The sequence below is a fragment of the Haemaphysalis longicornis genome, unplaced genomic scaffold, assembly GCF_048455015.1.
Source record: "Haemaphysalis longicornis isolate Haplotype H1 unplaced genomic scaffold, Haemaphysalis longicornis Haplotype H1 scaffold_1, whole genome shotgun sequence".
In the NCBI taxonomy this organism is placed as follows: Eukaryota; Metazoa; Arthropoda; class Arachnida; order Ixodida; family Ixodidae; genus Haemaphysalis; species Haemaphysalis longicornis.
In genome coordinates this window covers 68,630,955-68,650,383 of record NW_027526203.1, presented here as the reverse complement: position 1 = coordinate 68,650,383, position 19,429 = coordinate 68,630,955, and the positions used below count along the sequence as shown (strand labels likewise).

Below are 19,429 nucleotides of genomic sequence, written 5' to 3'. Positions count from 1 at the left end.
TCCCACCTGGCGGGCATTTTTCCTCCACTTTGTGGTACCGGGGTTCTTGCACACGGCCGCGGTTCCCCAGAGAGACACTGAGCCCCCTCAATCACACCTTTACTGGGAGTCCCGCTCCGCCAAGGTCCACTGCTCAGCCGATCCGGATGCGCACACCTCGCCCAGCCGAGTCCTCCATGTTCTAACCTCGCTCGTCTCGCCCCACATCTTCTTCCTCAGCCGGCACATTTCCATCCCGTGAGATTGTCCCCCGCCACTATTGCGGGATTGCCACACTCTCTCCCCCCCCCCCTCCGAAGAAAAGGCCAACGCACAGTCCTCGAGCCAACCGAGAATTGACAAAGAGTAACTCGAAGGCATCGGCATCGGAGCCCCAAGATGACGTCACAGTCCACGAAACAGCTGCCAACAGCAAGCTTGAAACTCGAGTCATCCTCCGGGACAGCAGCCACAGGATCAGATTTGCCCAGGTACATAAAACGCTGGATCGCTGGCGCCACTGGAGGAATCCCACCAACCGATGACGGTATTTTCAACAGCACCAGAGGGAGGAGATAGGGCCTCCCGGCCAGAGGCACGCAGCGCCGGAGGGGAGCCGAGAGCACCACCGAAAAGTCCGGTTCAAGGCCCACAGCACGCAGGCCAAGGCAGAACAGTGGAGAGGAGAGAGCAGGGACGGCCAGGAGCAAGCGCCGTGGAACCACGAAGGTGGCCCCAAGGCCAGGGAGTCAGGAGCTCAGGATGCCACCGCGTCACGCACAATGCGCATGTTGATGTAGCAGTGTTGAAAGTCTTCCAAACGGTGCGACGTTGAATGCGGGCGCAGCCGGAGCGAATGACAAAATGGATGCTGGACGCGAAAGAAGCAAAAAATAACGCCCGGAAACAAACACAATTCTAGCAGGGGGAAAATAAAAAATAAAGAAGCGCATTACGTGGGACATGATCAAGCATAAAAATTCAGGGCTAAGAAAAGGCAAACCAAAACAAAAAAATACCTAGAAAGGAAGCTGTAGAAACACGCCATAGAAAGTTAATATTACGAATGCACAGACGCCATTGAGAAACAAGAGGCGTTGCGGCCAAAAGCAGATCAGTCGACGTGGTACTGCTTAAGGTATGCTATATTAACCGGGCCTGCGTGTTCACCTGTACTGCTGTGGTGTAAAAGATACGTTATTGGAGACAGCTTCTCGCTTACGGTAAAAGGGCCCTCCTATTTAGGGGCTAGCGACGCGGCAAACTTGCGTGAAGCGTCGCTCAGCGGATGAGTGCGCTGGAGAACCACGCCGCCAATCCCAAACTGAACATCTCGACGCCCCCGGTTATACTGTTCCGCCTGCTGGAGGCGAGCAACGTCAAGCTGCTCCCAGGCAGCCTGTAGCGCGTCACGCAGGCGCTGGCGGATGGCCACAGCCTGGGGCGACCGACCAGAACCCGCCTCCGTTTCTGGAAGTGTCCTGTCAAGAGGAAATGGCATTTCCCGACCGTAATTCAAATAAGCCGGCGTAAACCCGGTTGAACGATCCACCGTGGTGCGAGTGGCAAATGCAATCTCAGGCAGCTTAGCATCCCAATCCCTGTGACGCACGTGCTTCTTCGAACGCCGTCGGTCGCACCTACGCTGAGCTCTGGCGTTCTTTCCTTCTACAACCGTCACTGCACCTTTCAGCAGCTATACAAGCACGGCCACTGACGCCGGAACACGCAGGGACCCTCCAGTCCAAGTTTCAACCTCCGGTGAGCCCCCGTTTCTCATGAATCTCACTCCAAACATCGACGACGCCGGCACGGCAAGCTAGGCCTAACTGGCGCTTCGGCGAACCCGAGCGCCGTGGCAACGGTAGCGTGCCCCTGCGTTGCTCACCCAGCCCTCCCACAACAACACGCCATGTCCTCCGAGACCGATTCCCGCTGGCAAACCGCATACCACTCCCGCCGACGCAGCCAAGACCTCGCAACAATTGTAAACCGCCCTTCGGGCATCCCACTTGCGAAGATCAAACCCACTGAACTCATGCAAGCCCTTGCGGCCGCCGCCCACCTTACCCTGAGCGAAATTACCGACTCAATTCTTCAGCCAAGACCACAGCAGAATTTGATCGCCGTCAAAACCTTCCGCCCATCAGCTCAACAGAAGCTGGTAGCCATTCGCTCTTTTCTCCTTGCCTCAACGGATGTCCCTGTTACAACGTACGAAGCAGCTCCCACAGATCCCTGCCTGAGTGTCATTTACGGCGTCCCAGCTGGAACCTCTCCACAAGAACTATTCCATCTCATCTCCACTGGGGCTCCCATCAACAAGGCTCGCATGATGGGCGGCACGGAAACAGCCCTCATCACAGTTTCACACCAGGCCATCGTCGCTAACTTTGCCCGAACAAACTGCGGGAGCCGAATGTATAACTATATCAAATCCTTTCTCTCAGACCGCACAGCCTCTTTAAGCATCCCGGGATCGTCGGCTCCATCTTTTTATTTAACATCTGGCACCCCACAGGGCTCAATCCTGTCTCCAACCCTTTTCAACCTGGCACTAGCCCAACTGCCTCCCCTCCTAGACTCTATCCCTCACCTATCCTACTCCATCTATGCCGATGATATTACCCTCTGGTCCTCCCATAGTAGCCCAGCCCAACTCGAAGAAACCCTCCAAGAAGCATGTGTCGTAAGAAACAGCCATGTTCGCACCTTAGGTCTCGCTATCTCCGCTTCCAAATCGGCTCTCATGATCATAACGAACAAGAAAGGCAGAGCCCCTGATCGTGACCTCATCAATATCTCCATTGATAACACCCCAATTCCCAAAATAGACTCACTAAAAATTCTAGGTCTTACTTATCACTATTCCCGTAGTTCCTACCCTACACTTCGAACTGCACATTCTCAGATCGAGCAAATGATTCATCTGCTGCACCGCGTCACAAATCGCCACTCTGGCTTACACGAACAACACCTCCTACGTATTATAGATGCTTTTACCATTCCCGCATACTGTACACAGTGCCATACCTGCATCCCACACCCACCCAACTAACCAAACTAGAGGCAGCTCTCCGTAAGCTCTACCGCATAGCCCTCGGCGTGCCCCGCTACGCTCCTACTAAGAATCTTATCACGACCGGCACATATAACACTATAGAAGAACGTATTCAGATACACAAACAAGCCCAACTTCAGCGCCTTCAGACATCTCACCAGGGTCGGGTAGTGTTGCAGGCGATGGCCTACCCTACTTCTTCGCTTCGTCCAATCCCCACAACTTCCCCTCCTTGGGACACGTTCCCTCGTATCCGCATAGAACCCCTGCCTAAGAATATGAACCCTTTCAGGCATGCCACCCGCCGAATTCTACGCTGTAAAGCCCTCACCAAACGCGTCTCCTTTCTAGAAAAGCAAGGATCAGCTGTATATTTTACAGACGCCAGTCATTTTCCCTCTACGCAAATAGGAACCGCAGCCTTTTTACGCCACTCGTCGTTGGTTTCCGCACAAACGCCTTTTTTCTGCCCGCCAGATGCCAGCTCCCTAGAAGAGCACTCCATCGCTCTTGCCATAGAGCATGCTGCTCTCACAACCTCCACCGAACACCCCACTTATATCGTTCGCAATCCACCATCCGAAATTATTTACGCTATACCGTCAACCCCTTTTCTTCTAACTTAGTGACTGACACTCTCAACAGACATCCTTCTCACCTCTTTGTCCTGGTATGGGTACCTGGCCACGCTAACATGGACGGCAACGCAAGAGTAAACGCGCTTTCCCGAGATCTATCTCCGGGTCCGTGTATGCTCTGGCCAACCTCATACCATCCTCCTTCCACTCACCTTCATGATCGTGAAACCCGTAAATTCACTTTACTTTCCTATCGCCTCGGCCGCCAAGTCTACCCTTCTCCAGAACCGCGCCTCGCTGTCGCCCAAACCGTTCTTCTCCGCCAGGCTCATACCCGCTCCCTCCCATCTCACCACATTCTACATCGCATTCTTAAGTGCTCTGGTCCCCCAACCTGCCCTTCTTGCGGCGCATACCCCTCTATTCCCCACTCCTACTGGGACTGCCACCCCCCGAAGCTTCCCCCCTCCCTCTCCCGCATCACCTCGTGGGACACTTGGCTGGCTCCCCCGCCCGGAACAGACATTCCGGCCGCCCAGGAGGCTCTCTGCCTTCATATCCAGATGTCCAAGGACATTCTGGACTACTATGAAGACAGTGACGCTCCTGGATCCGTCGTTTAGCTGACCTGTACTTAGGTAGGTGACTGGGCTATAAATGTTTCCTCTCTCTCTCTCTCCGTATGAGCAATTAGCATCGCCTTGAGGTTGCTATTCACACGCTCAGTTATGTTTGCCTGAGGGTCATTTGTGGTCGTACGTTTGTGTTTCACGCTTACAGCTCGTCAGTAGTCCTCAAACAACTTGCTCGTGAAATACATAGCATTATCCGTTATGAGCTGTGAGGGGAACCCAAAGCGCGAAAACACTTCCATTGGGCACCTCCATACATTCGGTGTATTGACGGTACGTTGCGGGAACAGCTCTACCCACTTTGTGAAATGGTCCGTCACCACAAATAACAGTTACCACGCGGGCTGCGGGGGTAAGGGCCCATGATATCGCAAGCAACGATTTGCCAGGGGCTCTTACTCTCAACATACTGCATCAATCCGGGCGGGCAACCGACTCACGGTTTTGCTGTCGTCAGTGACACCTCCTCGCATACCTCAGCACATCCTGCCTCATTCCCGGCCACGTGACAGTCCGACATAACTTCTCATAAGCTTTGCTGCCAGAGCTGTGTCCAGCCAGTGCTGAATCATGAAAGTAACGGATGAAAGCCCTCCGAAGCTTACGTGGTACAACAGCGCGGAATGGTGAATTAGCTTCGTCTACTTCCTGCGGGATATACCGTAGTAGGAGACCGTCTTCCGCCAACACTTATGTATCAAACTCACCGCTGTTGCTGGTGGGAGCAGCGCCCTGTGCCCCGACGTGCTCAATGATCTTACGGCAGAGTCCGTCGGCACGTTGCGCCGCGAGAGGATCTGCCCTGCTCACCAGCGTACCCCAGCGTGCGTCAGCATCCACTGCAGCCACCAGCGCCGGCGCTTTCCCGTCCGAAGATGACGGCAGGGGCGCGCGTGATAGCGCGTCAGCGACTTGGTTCTGCGAACCCTTCCTGTGCTGGATGGTAAAATCGTAGCGCTGAAGCGCAAGCACCCAGCGCGCAAGACGACCAGCAGGGCTCTGCAAACGCTGCAGCCACGTTAACGCCATGTGGTCTGACTGAATCGTGAAAGAGGCACCGTCAAGATACATGTCAAATTTCTTCAGTGCAAACACGATTGCTCGACACTCACGTTCTGGGACCGTGTAATTGTTCTCAGCCGGAGTGAGCGTATGGCTAGCAAATGCGACCGGACGGAGAACGCCCTCAAACTCCTGCATCAGCACTGCGCCAAGTCCATAGTCGCTAGCATCGGTCTGCAAGACAAATTGTTTGTTAAGGTCCGGTATCCTTAACGCCGCTGTTTCCACGATTGCGTGAGACAGTGCTTCAAAAGCTTGCTGTTCAGCCTCCCCCCATTGCCATTTCACGCCTTTCCGTAGAAGCTGGTTCGGCGGACGTGACAGCTCTGCACAATGAGGGATGAAGCTATAGTAAAAGGCTATCATGCCCAAGAAGCGCTGCAAGCTCTTAACATCACGCGGGCACGGATACTCTGTAATTGCCTTCAGTTTGGCATCGTTAGGACGAATCTCTCCATTGTCTACGACAAAGCCGAGCAAGTCAACCTTGCTTGTCGCGAGTTGAACCTTTTTTGGGATTGATGGTGAGACCGGTGCGTTGCATGCGGTGAAGCACATCTCTGAGATGCACGAGATGCTTCTCCAAGGTACGCGAAAAGACGACGACGTCATCCATATAGGCATCGCGTACTTATAACGTACATCGTCAAGGACGAAGTCCATTAATCCTTGAAAGGAGCTCGGGGAGTTCTTCAGCCCAAACGGCATGCTCACGAACTCGAAAAGACCCCTTTAGCACGTGAAGGCTGTTTTAGGAATATCGTCCGGGTGAATTTCAATTTGGAAAAAGCCGCGTGAGCAATCCAGAGTGGTAAACACGCGTGCACCACCAAGCGAGGAAATTATGGATTCTACGGCAACAAAAGGATAAGCGTCTCTCACAGTTACGTCGTTGAGGCGAAGGTAGTCCACGCAGAGACGCACACTGCCGTCTTTTTTTGGCGCCAACACGACCGGAGATGCATGACTCTGCGACGGCCGCACAACCCCCGTGTTCAGCATCTCCTCGAGGGCGACGTCCAGTTTCGCCTTTTTCTGGATGCTGAACGGCCGTGGATTGCAGCTCTAAGGAGGGGCGTCTCCAGTGTCAATGCGATGTTGGAGGACGGTTGTCCGCCCAGGGACCTCCGTGAACATTTCATCAAACGGCTCCAGCACGTAGGCGAGCTGCTTCCTCTCATAGACACTGCATGGACACTGCTCGAGCAACTGCCTGATTCGCTCAGGCAACACCGATTTTGTTGCGACTGCGGCTGACCTTGGCGTGGTACAGATATGCATTGACGCCACAAAAGGTATCAATTCTGTGTCATGGCCCAATCTGTAACCACCTCCCGCCAAGTCAAGCAGTAGGCCCTGGCGAATAATGAAATCCTGGCCCAAAATCATGGGCACCGCCACGCCAGGGCAGTACGCAAAGCGCTGGCGACACCTTCTGATTGCAAAAAAAATGTGCAAGCGCACAGCACCACGCTCTTGAACAACAGCACCATAGGCCACTTGCAAACGGGTGCTGCATTTAAGCAAATTGACACCACGTGCTCGGCAAAGTTCAAAGATGGTATCACCAATGAGCGACAAACTGCCATCAGTGTGAACCAATGCGTCAACATCCGTTCTAAGCACGTGAACAGAAACATGTGGTGCTATGATCTGTGCGCGCGCTTCAACGCGGCAAGCAGTAGGTAAAAAACGCCAGTCATCGCCTCCAGCCAATTCTGCGGCCCTCGGCGACGAGTTAGTCACCATCATTGAGTCGCCCTGCATTCCCTCATCTCGGTGGCTATTTGTATTTCGGCTACCAGCCATCACACGGGGACACTCATGACGGATGTGTCCTGGCTGTCCACATTGGTAACAGCCGCCAGCTTTATTTCTGTCAGGCACGTAGCCTCGCGACACTCCCGTCTCGACAACAGGACGACAAGGACCTCTGGAGTTCAGGGTATTTCGTTGCCGACCCCAAAGGGAGAGACTCGGGTCGGGGAGCGCTGAGCCTGCCAGTAAAGAGGGCCTGTTTTCCCAACGAGGAACCCTGGCTCAAACCGCTTGGGGCAGTTCCCGCCATGGGCCGCACCATCTAGTGGTCTTCCGTGCTCCAACTGCCTGTCGCCAAGGGCAGAAGGATCTAGTGCACGGGGGGAATTCAAGCCCGCCGCTGCAGTACGTGGCTGTGGACTTCGCTCTGGCGAAGTCTCAAGGGTGTCTCTCCATGAACAAGCTGGCTCGATTGCTTCCCCTGCTGGCTGAGGGAGTACATAATTCAGCTCCGATATGAGAGCTCTCTCGATTGACCGGCCTGATCGTGCCATCTCCTCCAGGCTCGAGTACTCACGACCACGTAAGTAGGGTCGGAAGCGCGGGTGGCATCGTCGTAAGACGTGCCTCACCATTTCTGCATCAGACGCACCTGGGATAACTCTTTTGAAGAGCTCCTGGATAGCTCGAATGTATTCAAGCAAGCCCTCACGCGGGTACTGTGTACGTGCCTCCAACTCACGGCGGATGCGGTAGTCGTAGTCGGGAGGCAGGAACACCTCGCGGAAGCGCCATGAAGTCGGCCCAGGACGCGAACGGAGCCTGCAGGTGCCACCAGCGACCGGCGGATTCCTCCAGAGCAACCGGCAGGACGCGGGCCAGGACGAACTCGTCCGAGGCCCCCGACGCCGCCTTGTATACGGTGAGGTCGCCCAAGAAGTCCGCCACTGTCTTGCGGTCATCGTAGCTCGTGAACTGTGGCACCGCAATGCTCGGATGGAATGATGGCCAGTGCTCGGACCCACCGCGTTGTAGCCCGAGACCTGCCAACCGGTTCGTAAGGTTCTCGCAGAGGTCCATGATTGGGCGGAGCACGCCGACGAGCCCAGTGGCGTCCGCATCACTTGCGGGCTCGCGCGAAACAACCAAGGGGCTCCGACGGGTAGCGGCTCCACGGACAGACATGCCCCTGGGACGAAATGCTCTCGCGCGCCGCGAAGCGAACACACGAAGAAAAAATGGTGATAAACAACACAAGCCACTAAAAATGCGCCTCGAAATACGAGAAGGACTACCAGAAATCCCGGCGGTCACGAAAAAACGCCAATGTAATTCGCCCCGCAAAACGCCCACCGCAGAACACCAGAACAACGAAGAAGACCACAATGCCCTTCACAGGAGCCACGGCCGGCCCCACGTTCAGGGCGCCAAATGTGGTATCGGGGTTCTTGCACCCGGCCGCGGTTCTCCAGAAAGACACTGCGCACCCTAAAACCACACCTTTAATGGGAGTCCTGTTACGCCAAGGTCCGCTCCTCAGCCGATCCGGCTGCGCACACCTAACCCAGCCGAGTCCGCCATGGTGGTGGTGGTGGTGCCAAAAGAGATGCCTCATACTCACTCAGGGGGATTGACCAGGAAAGGGGCGCTCACAGAGAGAAATTACAAAGTAATTAAAGAAACACATTTAAGGAAATAAATAAAATATTAGGGAAATATATGCAGAAAAAAAAACTGCTCAAACATGAGACGTAGCATCAGGAAGTGTTGAAAGCAACATAAAATAAATAAAAAATAAAGGAAAGAAAACATGAAAAGTAGTAGAGAAATAAAACAAGAAGGAAAGCTGGTGAAGGAGAGGCAGTGGGCGGGAAGGCACTGATAGCAGCGATCATACACGCAGGGATCTTTTTGAGGGAAGCCCGGCGTGGCCTGGGGCTAGCACGGGAGACGGCCAGATTCCGAAATGAACAAGTGCATGGCGGAACAAAGATCTGCGCGGCTAAAACCCAGTGCCTTCGCCCCGAACGATAAGATCAGAGGAACAGACATCGAGTAAATGGAGCTTTCAATAGCTCCCCGGTACCACACGAAGTACAACCGGTTATACCCAATTGCAACAGTACAAAAACAGGCCAACCGGCAAAGAGAATTTTGTCCACACGAAGGTGGAGAGAAATTAACAGGAAAGACTTTCTTGCGACCCACCGCCAGGGGGACGAGCCCGGGGGGACCCCTCTTGTCCCCCCTAGGAAAAAGCCGGATAGGGTGGGTTGCTGGGAACGGGAACTTGGACATCGGGATGGGTTATGGGATAAAGGGTGGGAATGAGGGAAGCAATTTTGCTCCAATCCTTTTGTCTGACTCTCTTCCAAGACTGATTGCTCAGCGAGGGCATCAAACAGTGCCAATTGCCAAATATGCGGTCTCTGCCACGGGTTACCGCTCACCCATAGGGTCCGATAACTGGGCCCCAACTGTCGGAGACAGGAAGTACCCTATTTAGTGGCGACGGTCAGGTCCTTCCCGACCCCCAGCTCTGCGGCCGATGCGTACTAACGTCCTCGATCAACTGTCCCGCACAAGGTACTCATGAATCACCAGTGAAGCTTTCCACTATACACGGGTACTTGCAGCACCTGCTTTTCACGGTCTCTGGACACCGGAAGTTTGTATGCGAACGTTAACTGAAATCCACGTTGGCAAGCTAACCACGTTCGCAAGGCTCCCACAGAGGGGGGGCTGTTCTGCGAGGCCTTTTCTTATGTCCTCCTCTGTGCCTACTCTACGCTCAATGGAACAAGAGTCTTGTGGCATTGCCGCTGGGTCGGGCGGCTCGGCAGAGGAGATCGGTCCGGGCCTACAAGCCGTTACTAAGCCAGGAGAATTTCCCCAGTCGGTGTACTAACCTCACCTTTCCTCGTTTTCCCCGTGCGGAACACCCAGTAGCTCGTGGTAGCACGTCCCCGGGCAGCCAGAGAAGATCAGTCTATAGGCCCCTCGCAGCAAGGTTACAGGGGGGCGCGACCCCCCCTGGCCTCATACGGACTGTACAACATCTAGCCCCAATGACATTTGGTTACAGGGGTATGTCACTCCCCCCGACTTATAGCGATGGGGTCGCTGGCCCCGCCAAAGCTTGCGGTTACAAGGGTCGCCAGTCCCCCGGCCCGTAACGGTTTCCCGAATTGAATCGGTATTCCCAATACAACGACTGTACGCTTGCGGCACTTGCTACTTTCGCAACTTGACTCGCCGGCCTCCTCCCACGCTGGATTACAGGGGTGCATTACTTCTCCCAGCCAAAGAAAGTCATAGTTGATCGATCTCGACACGCTTTCCTGCTTCAATCGCATCGCCAAGTGCCGGGTCGACACCCGACCACCCGACCTCCGCGTAGGACCTGATTCCAGTTGTACCAGGAACCTCCGCAGTGGCGGCCGTTTTGCACGCTCCCAGGGCAGGGATTGTGGGGCCTCCCCGATTCCTCGAGGAGGTCTCGTGGAATTACCGTACTTCCACGCTCTGGCCCCTATGACATTAGGTTACAAGGGTTTGTCACAACCCCCGGCCTGCAGACCAGTTCGCAAGTTCAACAGAACGAGCCCCAAGCTATGGTTACATGGGTGTGCACGCCCCCGGCTCGGTAGTGGTCTACCCATTGCTTCAGCAATGGTACGCCAACACTACGTGCGAACTGTACCGCTTGAGCGCAGTGATTACGTTGCAACATTGACCCGCTGGCTTCCTCTCACGCTGGATTACAAGGGGCGCGTTACCACCCCCAGCCTTTGGCCTCCTCCCACACTGGATTACAGGGGCTCGTCACTGGATTACAGGGCCCTAGCCAAGAGAGTCATAGTTGCTCCACAAATACCATCTTTCGGGATAAAAGGGATCCTCTGAGGAACTCCCCGTGGCTCTGCACTCTCGCCCCCAAGACTGAAGGTTACAAGGGCTCATCAAGTTCCCTCGGTCAGCAGACCAGTTCGCATTAAAGGCCCCTTCCATGCTCCGGTTACAGAGGTTCGCTACACCCCCGGCCTCATTGTGTGTACCCATGCTTCAGCATGGCACGATAAAACGAACTGTACCGCATGTACCCCTATGACTTGGGTTACAAGGGCTCGTTACCTCCCTCGGCGAGCAGATCGGTTCGTGTTTATAGGCCCCTTCCTAGCTGCGGTTACAGGGGCTCGCCACTCCCCCGGCCTCATAGTAGCGCTCACATTGTTTCAGCAACCGTGCGCCACTATAACACAAACTGTACCGCTTGGTGCAGTTGCACTTCGCAACATTGACCCCCCGGCCTCCACCACACTGGATTACAGGGGCGCGTTACCGCCCCCGGCCAAAGAGAATCATAGTTGATCCACAGAAATTTGCGACCGCAAATTTTGTTCGAATTACCATTCCAAGCACCAACCTCGGTAGCCACCCAGGCTGTCCGGGCCTGCGTCCGCATCACGCATCGGTGTTCTTGGAAGGCACTTGCCCTCAGAGTGCCTGGGAGTTGCTTAAGCTCCTATGGGCGTTGAATACCCAATACAGTGGGCCTGGCACACCACTGACTCCTGCCATTGCGACGGACCAAAGCAGGACAGCCGAAACCGACCGACACAGCCCAGTCCGCCGGCAGGGGGGGCCACGTGCAGGCCGGCAGTAAGATTTCCCCCCCAGAGGAACAGACAGTGGGAAGGCCAATTTGTTAAAGCTGTTTTCGAAGTATCTTTTTCGTATGGAGGAGTACCGTCGGCAGGAGAGGAAAAAATGTTCAGCTGTTTCTAATTCGTTACAAAATGCACAGGGTGGTGAAGGGGCCAGATTGCAGCGATACAAGTAATAATTTAAGTTTGGGACACCACACCGAAAGCTGGTGAGGGTAACTTCACAAGCTCTTGACTGACTAATCCGGCATTTCCATGAGTGCCGAAGGTGCTCGAGGTCAACACTTGCGTACGCAGATTCCGCCATGCTTTGTAGCACGCCTAATCTTTGAAAGCGTGCCGAGGTTACAAAATGTATAGGTAGAACCTCCAGCAAAAATGTAGAACCTCCAGACAAAATGTAGAACCTACAGCACTGGGGCATCCACTGCAATGCCCGCCAGAGTGTCGGCCGCTTCGTTGAGCCAGATGCCTGCGTGTCCCGGCACCCACACCATACGGAGTTTTTGTAAAGACGGAGGCAGTAAATACCCAAGGGCCCGACGTAGGGGAGAACACTTTGAGCACGATAGGGCAGTGCAAACAGAAAGAGAATCTGTAAGCACAATTGCGTGTTGTGTATCCGAATGTAGCTTTCTAAGGGCCAGAACAATCGCTAGATATTGAGCACGAAAAGATGTAGTGAAGTCAGGCAATCGGAGGGAAAAGGCCCAATCCAAACCGGGAGAAAAAATGCCATGTTCTAATCTCCCTCATATCGCGCCACATCTTCCTCCTCACCCGGCAGATATCCATCCCGTGGGATTGTCCCCCGCCACTATTACCGGATTACCACAACGTGAAGCCAGATTTTACCTGTCGTCTATCCTAACAGATGGCGCATTCGTGAAAAATAGATCGTTGCATTAAAAACACACATAAAGGAACCGGAAAGCCTGCGATTCAAACTTTTTTAGCTGGGGACAAGTATTTAAATATCGTTTTTCATTTCGCATACAGACAAAAGCAGAGGTCGGCGAACTCGCTCATGAGTCCACTCACTCAGACGCATTTGGACTCAAACTCACGCGTGAGTTTGAGTTTGAGTGAGCGCGAGGCTAGTGTGGCATGGTGAGTTTGAGCTTGAGTGAGTTTGACCCGAGTGATCCCGACTGAGTTTGAGTCCGATTGAGTTTGAGTACGCCTGAGACCTAGTGAATTCTGAGTCCATTTTGAGTTCTGAGTACATTTTGAGTTTGAGTACATATTGAGTTTTGAGTAAATTTTGAGTTATGAGTACATATGAGTTTTGAGTCCCTTTTGAGTTTGAGTACATATGAGTAGCCTAGCAGGCAGCTATGGTTGGCTGTTAAGATTCATGCGTCACTGTGGGCTCGGAATTCTGGTTACCTGCGGGTACGGCACCAATCGCGATCTGCATGATCGGTTGGGAGGGAGGGGGTGTCTGATCTTTTTTAGTTTCTTGTTGAATTTTCATGGCCATAAGCACTTGCTGTATACCTAATTTTCGCGGCTGGGCGCGTGAGTAATAATTGACTGGTGAGGTCATAAAAAAGGGTTGTCTTAACTTTTCCTCCTAACGGATCCACTAAGAGTGTGGGAAAGGGTGGTGGGAAAGCACACGACGGCGATGGCGTGCTGGTTGTTCGCCTGCTACTGTTAACGGCTTGATATACTAGGGGTCACAAAGGAAGAGGTGAGAGCCGGGGGGAAATGGGGGCGGGGGCTGTCCTTTCTGCTGTTTCAAATGAATTAGCTGAATTGACTTGGCAGCGCCCCTCAAGACAGAATAATGACCACATTAGATTGGGTGAAAAGGGAAACTGATGAGGCTAAGGCGTGTAAGGTATCAAATGAAAGGTCCGGATTAACGGAATCACGCGGGGTAAATAAAAAAATGCTTCCTGATTGATTCATTAGGCAGTCATAATGAGTCATAGATTGGGTTAAAATTCAAAATGACGCTGCGAGAGCATGTGGGGAATCAAATTCAACGTCTCGATGTGGGGAATCATTCGGGACGAAAATGAGTTACGGATACATCATGACGTAGTCGTGGTAAGTCATAGATTCAGTTAAAATGCAAGTTCATGACGCTAGGGCGTGTGGCGTATCAAATTAAAGGTCTCGATGAGGGTAATCACGTGCTTCCTGATAATTATTATAAAATAGTCAAAATGGGTCATAATTGATTAAAATTCACAATGATGCCACTGGGTGTCCCCGGCATCAAATTGAAGGTTCCGAATAAGGGAAATCACGTTGGACAAAAATGTGGTAGGGCTATATCATGAGATAGTCATGGTAAGTCATTGATTGGCTTAACATTCAAATTGATTCCGCTAGGATGTGATGGGTATCAAATTAATGGTCTTGATGAGCGGAAAGACAATACAAAAATGCTTCCTGGTTATAACTATGAGATTGTCATGGCGAGGCTTATATTGGGGTAAAATTCGAAGTTGCCCCGCTAGGGCGTGTAGGGTATCAAATTTACGGTCTTGACGAGGGGAATCACGTGGTACAAATAAAAAAAAGCTTCGTAGTTCGAATCATGAGATAGTCATTATGAGTCATAGATTGGGTTAAATTCAAGGTGAGGCCGCTGAAGCATGTGGGGCGTCAAATTGAAGGTTCCAGTTAGGGGAATCACGCCGGACACTTAAATAATGCGTCCTGGTTACAGTCATGAGAGTAATTGTTAGTTTGACTGGTATGAATTCCATATGACCCTGCTAGGGTGTGTGGGGTATCAAATTAAAGGTCTCGTCGAGGGGGATCACGTGGCGACAAATATAAAAATGCTGTCTGGTTATAATTATGAGGATATAGCGAAAGGTATATAGCATAAGGTACACACTCACACTCACACTCACACTCACACGCCCACTCACTCACTCACACTCACTCACCCACACTCACTCACTCACTCACACTCACACTCACACTCAAACACTCACTCTCGCACTCACACACTCACACTCACACTCACACTCACGCTCACACTCTCACTCTCACTCCACTCATACTCATACTCACACTCACACTGTCACTCTCACTCACACTTACACTCACACTCACACTCACACTTAACTCACACTCACACTCACAGTCTCACTCTCACTCTCCCTCTCACTCACACTCACGCTCACACTCACGCTCACACTCTCACTCACACTATCACACTCTCACTCTCACTCACACTCACACTCACACTCACACTCACTCTCATTCTCACTCACACTGACACTGACACTGACACTGACACTCACACTCACACTGTCACTCTCACTCTCACTCTCACTGACACTCACACTCACACTCTCACACTCACTCTCACTCACACTCACACTCACACTCTCACTCTCACACTCTCACACACTCACACTCTCACTCTCACTCCACTCGCACTCACACACACACTCACTCACACTCCCACTCTCCCACTCACTCTCACACACTCACACTCACACTCTCACTGTCACTCCACTCACACTCACACTCACACTCTGACTCTCACTCTCACTTACACTCACACTAACACTAACACTCACACTCACACTCTCACTGTCACTCTCACTCACACTCACACTCTCACGCACACTCTCACACTCTCACTCTCACTCACACTCACACTCACACTCTAACTCTCACTCACACTCACACTCACACTAACACTCTCGCTCTCACTCTGACTCACACTCACACTCTCACTCACACTCACACTCTCACTCTCACTCTCCCACTCTCTCTCACACTCTGACACTCTCACACACTCACACTCACACTCTCACTCTCACTCCACTCACACTCACACTCACACTCCCACTCTCACTCTCACTCTCACTCTCACTCACACTCACACTCACACTCTCACTCTCACTCTCACTCTCACTCTCACTCTCACTCACACTCACACTTTCACTCTCATTCTCACTCTCACTCTCACTCTCACTCACATTCACACTCACACTCTCACTCTCACTCTCAGTCACACTCTCAGTCACACTCCCACTCACACTCACACTCGCACTCACACTGACACTCTCACTCTCAATCACACTCTCACTCTCACTCTCACTCACACTCACACTTTCACTCACACTCTCGCTCTCACACTCACACTCTCACACTTACACTCACTCTCACTCTCACACTCTCACACTCACGCTCTCACTCTCACTCTCACTCTCACACTCTCACTCTCACACTCTCACTCTCACTCTCACAGTCTCTCTCACACACTCTCTCTCTCGCTCTCTCTCACTCACACTCTCTCACTCTCACACTCTCTCTCTCGGACTCTCACACACTCTCACACTCTCTCACTCTCACTCTCTCTCTCTCTCTGTCGCTCTCACACTCTCTCACACACTCTCTCTCACTCTCACACACTCTCACACTCTCTCACTCTCACACTCACACTCTCTCACTCAACTCACCCTCACACTCTCTCTCTCACTCTCACTCTCAATCTCTCACTCTCGCTCACTCTCTCTCTCTCTCTCGCTCACTCTCTCTCTCACACACACTCTCTCACTCTCTCACTCACACTCTCTCTCTCACACACTCTCTCAAACACACACACACTCACACACGCGTGCATGCTGGAAGTTAACAGCTGGGTACGGTGGCAATCATTGCTTACGACAGCGTGGTGTTTTTCCGAGCTACGAGAGCTCACCCCACCTAGCAAACGCTAATAAAAACTAATACAAGTGCCTCAGCAAACAACGAGGCACTTTTGTGTTTCTCCCACGTGATTTCCCTCCTCGAGACCCTCAATTTCATACCCCACATTCTTTAGCACCACATATCTCTGCATTTGCACCCAATCTGGGACGATCTATGACTCCCGTGTTACACGGTTCGCCTTTTTGGATATTTTTCTTATTTTTTTAACATTTATTTTTATCAATTCTCTACATTTACGCTTTCATAATGATTACAGGTTGAACTTCCATGATATCTGCATTTTTGTGTATATGCAGGGCGTTACAAGATCATGGCGGGGATAGATGAGGGGTGTACTCGGCAAAGAATGCTACGCAATAAAACAGCAAAGGTATATCCATGAACGCCTCGCGCGTCAGTAATTCGCGGGGACAGTTCGCTTTGACGCAAGGCGTTTTTTCAGGATGCAGAGCAAGAATGCACGGAACCGTAACCATAAACAGCTTCGACATAAATGAATGGAGCAGTGAGCGCACGTCCCCTCACCCAATCTTGCTTGTTTCGACCTGGGGACCCAGCACACCATCGAGCATGGACCGCCTCCGTCATGAACACGAATACAGAGCCTACATCAAGAGTTTGGTATCCAATATATACGTACAATTGCATCCAACCAGCGCTACTCTTCATGGGCAGCAGGTATAGCTGTATTAAATCTGCAACGAAAATTGTTTCCGACCTCACAGGAGCTACGGTGTCATGTCGTGGCGAATTCAAGAGTTTGAGCTCACGAATTTGCGCCCGTAATATTTTTACCTCGCGTGAATTTGAAAAAACTGACTGCTAATGAAATCAGAGTCCATCTGACCTCGAGTAAATTCCTAGCATGAGAGAGGTGTGAGGCCATTTGAGTTCTGAATTCATTTTGAGTTCTCAGTCCATTTTGAGTTCTGAGTTCATTTTGAGTTTGAGTCCATTTTGAGTTCTGAGTACATTTTGAGTTTGAGTCCATTTTGAGTTTGAGTGCATTTTGAGTTTGAGTCCATTTTGAGTTCTGATTACATTTTGAGTTTGAGTCCATTTTGAGTTCTGAGTACATTTTGAGTTTGAGTCCATTTTGAGTTCTGAGTACATTTTGAGTTTGAGTACTTTTTGAGTTCTGAGTGCATTATGAGTTGTGAGTACATTTTGAGTTTGAGTACGAGTGAGTTCTGAGTTTTGCGCTCAATGTGAGTTTGAGTTTGAGTGAGCGCAGATGTTCTGCTCAGCATTGAGTCTGAGTTTGAGTGAGTGGTGATTCGAAAAAAAAAATTGTGAGTGAGTTTGAGTGAGCCGCGCCAACTTTGCCGAGGTATGGACAGAAGTATGTTCCCGAGCTACTCTACGTCATGGTTGCCAGCATTATTTTTGGGAAGGACACATACGGCTCGTAGATCTAAAAATTTCGATATATAAAACGTTCTAGGGCGTTGTCAGCAAAACCGTTTCTCGTCAAGGTGCTTTAAGTGATGCCCTTTCATTTGGGATAGAGACTATATATTCGACAAAAATCGGTTGTCTGTCCCTTTAATGTGTTGGCAGGCTGACGGGTTTTAGCTCATAGCAATACCGGATCGCAACAGTCTTTCGGCCGCTCTCGACAAAAACAGAAGCTAAGGTTTTATGCGAATCTAAATGGGAGGCTGGCATTGTCGCCAGACATTGTGAACCTCGTTTCGAGCAAGAAGGTTGGGTACAATAGTAAATATACTGAACAGGGTGAGGCCTTCCGAGCGATATAATATGGGCCTTTCCGAGCTTGAAGTTGTTTTTGAGACTTTTATGTCTCCACGTCTTTTTTGCTCGGTTCACGCGTCTTTTACTTTAGAGAACATGATCTCTAGCTTCATTGAGGGTGCAAGGCTGAGTAAAGTGATTACTAGTGCGACGCTTAACACCAAACAAGGCACGCCAGCTGCAGGAATGCGTGAGGCAGAATATCTGGCAAACCTTTTTTTTTGCTGTTTGCAAGGCTGCATATTCGACCAACGGTACGTGGATGGGGTTCCTGCGAGTGCGTTCGCTTTGAATCGTATTACCTTTAGGTGGGAATGGCCATTGAGTTTCATTCACCCTCTCCATGGTTTACTGAGAGGCTCCGGCGTGATATATTTGTCACTTACCTCGAATTTAACCTTCTCTTGCTGGGACCACATCGGCGCCGACAAGCACACAGTAAACAAAGGAGCACGGATTGCTTAATGCAAAATTTGATAGCAGCCCACACCTTTTGACTTGACTTAGCCCTTTAACAAGACTTAAAAATGGTTCTCGGTGGAGTTTTAGCACGAGCCCAAGCTTAAGGTGTGTGCGTGGACGACCGCAGGCTTTGTCGCCCTGGCGAGGCGAGGATCCCGGAGAGGTAGAGGAGCGTCTCCGCTGGCTGTCTCAGCTGCCGGCGGCCCGGCATCCCGAGGAGCAGAACCTGGAAGTGGCGCTGTGCTCGCAGCAGCTGCAGCTGCGCGCCTGCCGGCCCGTCCAGAGGGGTGAGCCGCTGCTCGCCTGGTTCTCTCGAGACCTGGCTGACCTGCTTAGGCTGCCCACCACGCCACCGGCTACTGCACGGAGCAACGCCCACGGTATGCCCGCCTTACGTTTGCAGCCCAACTGTTGAGAGTGCAGATGCAGTGCCCCTATTCGCACTTTCAGGTGGCGAAAAGGCTTACCGGTGCCCGCTGTGCAGTGATTCCTTCGCGCATCCATACCCTGTGGTGTCGCACCTCATGTACCGTTGCCCCGCGAGGCATCATGCGAGCCCGTCTGAGGAGGCGATGCCTCGGAGGGCCGAAGAGGCACCAGATGCCCCCGGAGAGGGCAAACCACGCACAGTGGCGACGCAACCTAAGAAGGTGAAAGGCTTCGACATCGCGTCACTCACAGACTGCTGCAGTACCGAGACAAAACTGCAGGCTTCCAGCACCAGAGAGATCAAGATTGCGTTAGAGAGGTGAGCCGAACTTACCGGCGCCCAACCGATCG

The 19,429-nt window shown here is 52.0% G+C and overlaps 1 protein-coding gene across 1 annotated transcript in view; it reads left to right on the top strand.

Moving 5' to 3' along the window:
• Positions 1-19,429, top strand: part of LOC144176981 (zinc finger protein 488-like) — a 99,093-nt gene that overhangs the window by 68,262 nt on the left and 11,402 nt on the right. Inside the window, exons 3-4 of the mRNA XM_077705245.1 lie at positions 18,777-19,029; positions 19,100-19,397. Of these exons, the coding sequence (XP_077561371.1) occupies positions 18,777-19,029; positions 19,100-19,397 (551 nt within the window). The remainder of the gene's footprint in view (positions 1-18,776; positions 19,030-19,099; positions 19,398-19,429) is intronic.